At 37.6% G+C, this 10,920-nt stretch overlaps 1 protein-coding gene across 1 annotated transcript; it reads left to right on the forward strand.

Annotated features, from left to right (window-relative positions):
* Positions 1–908: 908 nt before the first annotated feature.
* Positions 909–1,865, forward strand: LOC136174717 (olfactory receptor 10A5-like). Its single transcript, XM_065944900.1, has one exon. The coding sequence runs from the start codon at positions 912–914 to the stop codon at positions 1,863–1,865; it is 954 nt and encodes a 317-aa protein (XP_065800972.1). The 5' UTR covers positions 909–911.
* The last annotated feature ends 9,055 nt before the right edge of the window (positions 1,866–10,920 follow it).

Raw genomic sequence — 10,920 nt, forward strand, 5'->3', positions numbered from 1 at the left:
CAATTTGTCCACTCTTGAAAGAGACGTAGTCGGACTCTCCTGGAACACACAGTTTATCTAATTAGGTGTACTACAATACTCCTCTCATATCTTAAATGTTGAAAGCCAGTGGATATTCTGAATTCTGACAATAAGTTGTCAATTGTAGCTTTGCTGGAATGAGGAGAAAGATCCTAAGGTTGTTACCTCATAATCTGATTAGGCAATAAGGAATAAACATTATATGACTAGAAGTACTCTACAGTTCTTATATTGAAAGGGGAGAGAAAGTGCATTAAAACTACCACAGTCTGTAGATATCCTTCCTTTGCATCTCATTGCCACATTTTCTACTACTTTGAGTCACATCAAAACAAAACATGATAAAACAATTGACTTTTTCTACTCTATACCCTCTCAAATACTCTCAATGTTTGCAGTCCTTAAATGCATACATAAAGGTAAATCCTACTTTGGCAGTAGATGGAGAATATAAGCACCATGAATCTTTAAAGAAGTGGGGATATATAATAGGCACAAATGGAAAATTTCTACTATTTTTTCCATCTGACTCCACTTCATTGCCTCAGGACCCGTCTCACTTAACCCCACTACAAAGGTATTAAATGTGCAACAGAAAATGAATGTATATAGATATGACCCAAGTTGTTTTAGTAAATATGATAACAAAGTAGAAAATGGATCATAAAGAATAAGAGTGGGGAAGGATGAGACATTGCCCATTTCAGAACTCAGACTCCATTCTTTTCTCCTTGTGTTAATTCTTAGGTAACACAAGGCACTTTCTGTTACAACTGAGATCCTGACTGTGCTTCTTTCGAGACACTAAGAAAGAGTCTGAAAACAAATCCAGAATCTGACTCTTCCAAAAAAGAATCTCTCTCCATGACCACAGCTGGGGTGTTTTATCAATGGCTGAAGGAAACTGGACAAGAGTAAGTGAGTTTATCCTCATGAGTTTCTCTTCCTTACCTACTGAAATACAGTCATTACTCTTCCTGACATTTCTGTTCATCTACCTGGTCACTCTGCTGGGAAACAGCCTCATCATTCTGGTTACCTTGGCTGACCCCATGCTGCACAGCCCCATGTACTTCTTCCTCAGGAACTTGTCCTTCTTGGAGATTGGCTTCAACCTGGTCATTGTGCCCAAGATGTTGGGGACCCTGATTGCCCAGGACACAACCATCTCCTTTCTTGGCTGTGCCACTCAGATGTATTTCTTCTTCTTCTTTGGGGTTTCTGAATGCTTCCTCCTGGCCACCATGGCCTATGACCGCTATGTAGCCATCTGCAGTCCCTTGCACTACCCAGTCATCATGAATCCAAGGACACGTGCCAAACTGGCAGCTGTCTCCTGGTTTCCAGGCATTCCCATGGCTACTGTGCAGACCACGTGGCTCTTCAGCTTTCCATTCTGTGGCATCAACAAGGTGAACCACTTCTTCTGTGACAGCCCACCTGTGCTGAGGCTGGTCTGTGCAGACACAGCACTGTTTGAGGTCTATGCCATCATTGGAACCATTCTGGTTGTCATGATACCCTGTTTGCTGATCCTATGTTCCTACACTCGCATTGCTGCTGCCATCCTGAAGATTCCATCGGCAAAGGGGAAGCGTAAAGCCTTCTCTACCTGCTCATCCCACCTTCTTGTTGTCTCCCTCTTCTATGTATCTTCAAGCCTCACCTACTTCCGTCCAAAGTCCAATAATTCTCCTGAGAGCAAAAAAGTGCTATCACTGTCCTACACTATTGTAACTCCCATGCTGAACCCTATTATCTACAGCTTGAGAAATAATGAGGTGAAGAATGCCCTTGGTCGGACCTTCCACAAGGCTTTAGGTGTCAGAAACTGCTTTCTGTAGACATTTTGAGGTGGAACTGAAGTTTATTAGGTGAGGAACAAGCAGTTCCATGTTGGGGATTCCTCTCTGTCTCTGTTTTCATCTGTTTGGGATTAAACCCAGCTGCTGCAATGGCTGTTGAAAAGACCAGTGGAGGGAAGGAGCACAGAGGTGTACTGCACCCATCATTATTATGTGCCATTTTCCTCTGTTTGCCCAATATGGACTTAACTTTTATCTTACTGGTACAAATGCTATTTTGAAACTTCTGCGACCAATATATTCTAGGTATTTACTGTGCTAATGTGCACCAGTGTGACATACACTGGGGACAGTGTGAAATTTCTTATAATGTGAACTTGGGGACATAAGAGTCTTCTTTGTGTTCTGCAAGACTGACTCCAGCAATAGAAATAAAGGCATAAATCCCCCATGCATTATTTGTCCCATTTATTCATTTCATTTCACATACCTGAGGCAGTTTTGGCTTTAAATTTGTTTGTATTTAGCATGGTAGAGAAAAGTGGATCGCTAATCCCCATGACTATCCTTTCATAACTCCAATATCCTTAGTCACCTCCTTTCAGGCTATTTTTTCTGAGATAGAATGGTCAGAGTTTCCAATTTTCACTCTTCTATATTGAGTAAGCTTTGTTGAAGTAATTCCAAGTTTTCACAAACTTAATTTCAGGCATCGTTGTGCTTTCGAGGCTTCCAATGGATCCTAGCTGTTCCTATATGTCTTATTGACAACTCTGTTATGCCTTGCTTACTTTAGTGCCTTTTAATTTTCAACCTTTGTGTATGTTGCTGTGAAAGTACCAAAGACCATAAAACACAATTACTGCATTCAGAAGTTTACTATTTCATCAACATTTGAAGTTATGAAAGAAAAACTATGAACTCCTGAAATAATGAAATATTATACAGCATAAAGTGGCCTTGCCTGTGTTCATATTCCCCTCTGCCATTTATTAGTTGGGTGAATAAAGGAAAGTCAATAACTCTTCATGCCTTTTTCCTCATCTGTAAAATTATGCATATAATAATCATTATTTATTATTATTGCATATTATTATGCAAATAATAATCATATCTATCCTATAGGTTTTTTTAAGACTAGATATTAATAATGTGTTTATGACAGCTCAAGCATAATGCAGAATCATATATAGGTTTTGGTTCTTAGCAGTTACCTCATCTGAATACCTTTATGAACTTACCTCTGATAATCTCTGACAATTATAGACATACTGCATGCACATCTTTATAATTATTATTATCACTTAATGTCATAACAGAGGTTAACAGATTAGACACCCAACAAGTTATTAGGGTAGATAAAGCAGTTTTCTTATTTAAAAACAGGTAATCGTGGTTAACTTCCACATAGAGTTGGTATAAGGATTAAACTGGGTAATGAATATAAAGCTCCTGACACCAATCATAAACATTTATTTTCACACTGTGGCAATTACTTGTAAGAATAATATTTGAAGACTATAAAACATGTCACCATGTGTAAGTGCCATTACTCTATATGCTTTATATTCTCCATGATTCATTGTTTCTTATATTCCAGTATAAATAGTAATGTAGTGAGCATTTTAATATTTTAAGTTTTTTTTAAAAAGTCTTCTTCAGCCACCATATAGAGTTAAAATTCCAACAGTAGAATAGTGGGTCAAAGTCCCTGAAATTTTGTTTGTTTATTTTTCCTGTAATTATTGATCTATTCCTGTGATTCAAGCATTGTGTTCATTAGTATTTCCAGTGATAAACGGGCATAACTTTTAATGGCAAAGAGGACAATTCATCAAGTAACCGTAATCAACCTACATGTGTAGTCACCTGATTAGTGCTTCAAAATATAGAGAAAAAATGGTAAAGGTGAAATGAAAAATAGATAAAACCATATGCAGTGGGTGATTTCTATATCATTTCTCATTAATGAGTAAAACAAGTAGGAAGAAAATCAGTAAGAACATAAAACAATTGAGCAACACTAAAATAAACTAGACCAAAATGATATTAAAAGACACCATACTATACTTCTCATGTCAAGTTAGTGTCTATGTATCATGTAAGAATAAATTCCAGTGTTTTCTATTAGTCTCTCTCAGATTCCTCCAAGCAAATCCAAGTACACTCTCCTTTGAACACACGTGGCATCTAGCATGTGTTAAGCTCAGTTCAGTTCAGTTCAGTTCAGTCACTCAGTCATGTCCGACTCTTTGTGACCCCACGAACCGCGCAGCACACCAGGCCTCCCTGTCTATCACCAACTCCCGGAGTCTACGCAAACCCATGTCCATCGAGTTGGTGATGCCATCTAACCATCTCATCCTCTGTCATCCCTTTCTCCGCCTGCCCTCAATCTTTCCCAGCAACGGGGTCTTTTCAAATGAGTCAGCTCTTTCCATCAGGTGGCCAAAGTATTGGAGTTTCAGCTTCAACGTCACTCCTTCCAATGAACACCCAGGACTGATTTCCTTTAGGATGGCCTGATTGGATCTCCTTGCAGTCCAAGTGACCCTGAAGAGTCTTCAACACCACAGTTCAAAAGCATCAATTCTTTGGTGCTCTGCTTTCTTCACAGTCTAACTCTCACATCCATACACGACCACTGGAAAAACCATAGCCTTTACTAGACAGACCTTTGTTGGCAAAGTAATGTCTCTGCTTTTTAATATGCTGTCTAGGTTGGTTATAGCTTTCCTTCTAAGGAGTAAGCATCTTTTAATTTCATGGTAAGCTCAGTTAGCACTAAGTTAATAAGTTAGCACTGTTAAGCATTAAAGATATCACAATTGTATTTTTCACATGCATAGAGGACCCAGTAGGGACATTCATGCTTGTATTCATCATTCATGCTTGTATTACTGAAGCCTAGTCCAATGCCTGGAGTACAGTGGGTACTTGGTTAATAAACCAATGATTAAATGTATAAATCCTAAATTGTTTCCCTAGCTCTGACCTCTCACTGAAATGTGAATTCCAGGTTTCCAGCTAAAACTAAGACATCTCTTCTTGGGTGTCAAAGCATGTATCTAGCACCATCCTCCCAGAGAATTTCCAAATCTTAAAAACCTTTTTCTTTTAAATTATCCCTCTTTTTGACCTCATCATTTGTTGACATTTTCTTTCATCTAATCAGTGGATATTTAAGCCTGAATCTTGGTGTAACAGTAAACCAGGTGCTGCCCTCTCAGGGCCCCTGGTTGTGAGACAGACAAACACACAAACATCTACAGAATGAAAAGGTGCCATGCAGAGTGCTGCACCATGATGTAATTCTGCCCTTCAATAAAGGCTATCACAGAAGGGTTCAACCAGTCTCCTAATCCTGCCCATTCTTCCTTGGCAAATGTCTTCATGCTCAAACCTTGACTCAATTCACCTTTTCATTGCCAATGCCATTATACACCATTATATGACACTAGCCAGGCCCTCATTTCTAAATTATTATCATGAGTCTTCTTGGTGTTCTCATTGCTTCTGAGCACTTCCCATTCCTGCCTTACACTCACTAATAAGTACTGAATTTACAAGGATAAGCAAAACAGAGTCGTTGCGTCAGGGACATTACAGTCCAGTGGAGAGGAAAAGTATTAAAGAAAGAACTGCACAAATAATTATAATTACAAATTGATGTCATTGCTATGAAGGAAAAGGTATATTGCTCTGGAGAAAGAATAAAAGGAGGGAGTCCTAATTTATAAGCATGATTCAGAGAAGACCTCACTGAGGATTATTTAGAGTGATAAGAGAAAATTGTGCGGGAGTTAACCAAGTAAAAATAAAAAGGAAAAATACTCAAAGCAAAAGAATTAGTATAAAGATTCTAAATCAATGATTGCAGACATAGTGGAATGATAATGATGTTGCCTCATCCTATAGTCAACTGGAATGCCCTTTCCTCACCTAACGGAAACTTTCAAGTCTCAGATCAGGTAGTGTCTTGATGAAACTTGCCTAACATGACTTTCACCTAGATTTATCAAGTTTTCCGTACTTAAACTTATTTCCTCTTTACAACGTGTATTGGGACATTGAGTAATTTTAGTATCTTTCTCTAGATCATAAGACTAGGAATTAATAGTGAAGGGATAAGATAAAACTAAAGTATTATTTCAAGTATTTTTTATTAAAATTTTAATAAATATACATGCTAAAATTAAGTATACAATAATATTTAATCAAAATATTTCCTTCTCAGGGTTCACCTCTCTGCTTTCCCACTTTCCTGCACCAAGGAAACAATTATAATTAATTCCTTGTGTATTTTTCTAAGAATTTACTATTTACATATTTTATATGTATATATGTGTAATGTTAGTTCTATGAAAATATATAATTATATTTTATAATTTTTGTAATGCTTATATCATGTCCTTTATTTGAAATGGCTTTATTTCAAATAAAATTTCATCTTGGAGTTTATTCCACTTTAACATAATTTTTTCACAGAAAAATTGTATTACAATGGGAAATTTATAATTTTTATTCTATCACCTATTGATGGAGTTAAAATAGTTTGTATATTATTTAACTGTTAATAATTGTACTATAATAAGAAATTTAATCTTTCCTTGACCTAAAACTGTATGATTAGTAAAGCCTGAATCACCAGCTCTATGCTGTACTGGCTCTCTAGACTTTTCATAACCAGTAACCTCAATTAACTTGATCAACCTTTGGACAAGGGCTTATATCTTCAGCTTATATGACTGCTTTAACAATGACAAGCCTACTATTAGCAAAAAGACAAAAAGATCCTATGATAGAGAAATCCCTTCTTTCAGCAGTTTTCTATTTCTTCCATCCTGAATTTGTGTATAGCAACTACTTAATAATAAGGCTTAATGGTTTATTTGTTCAATGCCTGGATTTCTCCATTCAAATGTAAGCTTTAGGAGCACAGAGACTTTTTTTTTTTTTCATTTCTCTTTCTAATAGCCTAGAACAATGCCTGGCATGTAGTAATTAGTCAATATTTGTTGATGAACAAGTACTGGCTATTGGGAAGGTTGGAAGGTGTTATTACAACATGATATTCATGATATAGTAATACATATGTTATAATAGGGCTTCCCAGATGGCTCAGTAGCAAAGAATCCAGCTAGAATGCAGGAGACCCAAGTTTGACCCCTGGGTTGGGCAGATCTCTGGAGGAGCAAATGGAAACCCACTCCAGTATCCTTGCCTGGAAAATCCCATAGACAGAGGAACCTGCTGGGCCACAGTCCGTGGAGTTGCAAAGAGTCAGATATGACTTAGTGATTAGCGCACAGACACACACACGCACAGGCTGTAATAGAATACATTAAAATCCTTTTTAATATATCCCATCCTGTCATATCAACCCTGTAAATAAGCATGTTATCTTTGTCTCAGCAATATGGAAATGGAAACTCCGAGAGTTTAATAAAATTGTTAGACATCACAAACTAGACATTTCTAGAGCTGGGATTAAATTTAGGTCACTTAGAGTTCAAAATGTTTATGCTCTACACAATATCACTCTCATATAGAATCGTTTTCCTTTCTGAACTTCATACTATTGGCATCTGACATTCCATAGGGTCCCAAAGGACAGTGAAGTTAAGAAAGATCAGGTACTCTTGAGGAAGGGCAGGAAGAGCAGCTAAACTGATACCAGAAACACCTGGGGGAAATGCAGGTGCCAGCCCTTTATCTGGCTCTGAGGGCAAACGAGGCACATCTGGGAACAGATCTCCTAAGTCAGGACTGGGAGCAGAGCCAACCCATCTTGTCTATTCACTCACACCTGACACAGAGAAGGCTGCAGTGATCTGTCTTTAGGTCTAGTCGTTGATGGCTCATCCAGGAAAGGGAGTAGGGCCTCCCTCGTAGTTTTTCTGGTTTTTCTGACGGCAGAGCCAGAGTTCATCAAACTCTCAGGAGCCTGCATGAAGCACAGGTATCAGGTAGAGCTGAACAAGGCAGATCTCCCTTCTGGGCACAGGTAAGGATCTCATCAAGAGCCAAATCAACCCAGGCCCATCTCAAGTTTCAGCTGCTCAACTAGACAAGGTTGGTGGAACGCCAGAATTCTATTCCTGTGTCCACACCAGAAAAATCATATCTGTTTTTTGGCCTCCCTGAGCCTTGATTTCCCAATTTTTGTCAGAAAGTAAGATCTGAGACCACAAGAAGATTCAGACTACCCAAGTTTTTGTCCAACTGTGACTCCAAATCTTTCTGGTTCAGAAAAATTCCAGTCTCTGAAGTTTTGACAGGACATATACCTCCTCCAACTCTGGACTTTCCTCTAATTAACTCAAGAAAGACTTCCTCAGTGGAACGTTCATGAGGCAGAGCGCACTATTCTTTACACAATTCTATGACTGCAGAAAGTCTAGAAAAGTGAGTTCCTCCTCCTGGGACAGTCAGTCAGTGATTAACATAAAGCCTAGAGACTGTCATACAGAGTGAAGTAAGCAAGAAGGAGAAAAGCAAATATTGTATATTAACACATTTATGTGGAATCTAGAATATGGTGTAGATGAACTTATCTGCAAAGCAAAACTAGAGACACAGATGTAAAGAACACACATATGGATACCAAGGGGGAAGGGGAATGGGATGGATTGGGAGATTGGGGTTAGAATATATTCACTACTATGTATACAACACATAGCTGATAAGAACTAACTGAAGAGCACAGGGGACTCAGTGCTCTGAGGTGACCTAAACGGGAAGGAAATACAAGGAAGAGGGGATGTATGTGACTGATTCACTCTGCTGCGCACCAGAAACTAACACAGCAGTGTAAAGCCACTATCTGCCAATAAAAAATAAAATAAGGAAAGACAGAAGAATGTTCTATGGAGGTTCTGGAGGGTCTGGCAAGGAGTCTGTGCATTGACCATGGACCAGAAGGTTCTGCAGTGTCTTCCATCAAGACAGTCTGCCATCTCTTCTGCCCAGCAGTTTCCAGAAATTCTGTGGAAAAACCAATAGTCCATTTCATCTCTACTCCCTCCTCCTTCCCGGTCCTTGTCCACCAGAACCACTCACCATGTTTTGTCATGAAATGAAACTTCTAGTGAAAGTCACTTTCAGTAGAAGAATGTGACTGGGCATGAAGTCTAATGAAAACTCAAGGAATCATGAACTTTCTGAAATTCTTGAATTCATTTATCATAAATAGCTCAATCTGCATTTGCGCTGGGCTTGTTCTAAGTAGTAGGCAGTTCCTTGTCTGAAAGAGTTTGCAAATTAAACTAGGAAATTGTGATTCAATAAATAATTAAAATAGAAAATTAAAGAAAATTATTTTTAAAGCCAGGAATAACCCCATCTGGAAGTAGCACAGGGAAAACATACCTGAGTTTTAAAAAAGAGAAAGAAGAGGTCAGCAGGATAAAGGAGGCAGGTGTGCCAACAAGTGACATTGTGTGAAAGATACAGAGCAGGACTGGCAAACTTCCAGCTAGCCTCCTGTTTTCTATGGCCCACGGGCTAAAAATGGCTTTTAAGTTTTTAAAATGATTTTTAAAAATCAAAAGAAGAATAATAGTTCATGGCATCTGAAAATTATATAAAATTCAAATTTTGATAAATAAAATCGGTCTTCAGATATGTTCATTTGTTTAGGTTTGGTATATATTTGTGTACCTGTGATGTGTATGGGCTTCCCAGGTGGTGCTAGTGTAGAGACCTGGATTTGATCCCTGGCTCGGGAAGATCCTCTGGAGAATGGCATGGCAGCCCACTGCAGTATTCTTGCCTGGTGAATCCCATGGACAGAGAAGCCTAGCAGGCTGCAGGCCCTACGGTCACACAGAGTCAGACACAGCTGAGTGACTAAACACAGCACCACTTATAATATAGATGCAGTATCTTGCATGTGTGCATTAGCTTAGATGTTGTGTAGTTGCAACAGAGACCACATGGGCCATAAAGCCTAAAATATTTTATGTCTTGTCCTTGTAGAGAAAAAAAATCACCAACCTCTGTATAGAATCATGAAGGGAAGTAATCCATCCATAAGTGCAAAAAAGCTGATGATGAAAGACAAAAGGTGAGACCTAAAATGTATTCTGTGTTCAAAATGTAGGCCTTGTTGAAAACCTGTATTGCTTACTATTTTGTTTTTCATTATGGTTCTAATTGCAGGACCTGTGTTGTCCTGCTGTGCAAACAATTTACCAAATTCCTTAACTAGGAAGTTACTTAACCTCTCCAAACTTCAGTTCCTCCATTAGCAGTTTAGGTAGAATAATAATAGCCTCAAAATCAGACAGTTGTTGTGGAGAAGACTATTAAAAAAGTAAAAATACTAGCATAATTCTATTATGTATTCAGCCAATAGTAACAACATACAGTCATCATTTTCATTTTTATCATTATTACTTTATTGCTGTTATATAACAAAGCATAGCTCACTGTTGTGCGCTTGAATAATCAGAAAATAAGATTAGGAAGTAACTCATTCCTTTCCCCACCACTTGAAGGTGATTTTTGCTAAAACTGGCGTATTCTTTCAGTGTTTCTCCTATTTTTTCTTATTTATAAACTTGGAATCTTACATGTACACATTTATTCTTGTTCTTTAATTTTAATATTATGTCATGGATATTATTCATTTGCATTTCTTCAAAAAATGCTTAGATGATTACATGATATTTTCTGAAGTCTTTAGGTCATAATTGACCTAGTCAATTATTCATTAGTGATTGTTTCCAGTTCTGACACTATAGAGATACAAAACTGAAATGTTTATAAGTGAAATCTTTGTCTAAGGCTCTGATTATTGGTTTAAATTAGAAACACTGAGTTCTTGAGACAAAATGGATGACCACTTTAAGAGATTTCATTTAAATTTTCTAAATATCTCTTCAGAAAAATTATACTCTTTTTTACACCCAAATCAAAGGTATTTTCTACTATACCACACCCTTATTAGCACTGAGCATTATGATTATTTTTACTTTTCCAAGTTTGATGAGCAAAATTGAATTCCAGTGTTATTTATTGATTTGTCTAATTTGTGTTTATTTTTAGTACTGGGAAAATAGAGTAATTTTACATGTTCATTTCTTATTGA

Source organism: Muntiacus reevesi, chromosome 9 (genome assembly GCF_963930625.1).
Source record: "Muntiacus reevesi chromosome 9, mMunRee1.1, whole genome shotgun sequence".
NCBI classification, from domain to species: Eukaryota; Metazoa; Chordata; class Mammalia; order Artiodactyla; family Cervidae; genus Muntiacus; species Muntiacus reevesi.

What these genes read in the sequence shown, in the direction of transcription:
- LOC136174717 (XM_065944900.1), top strand. Translation starts at nt 912, where the DNA reads ATGGCTGAAGGAAACTGGACAAGAGTAAGTGAGTTTATCCTCATGAGT.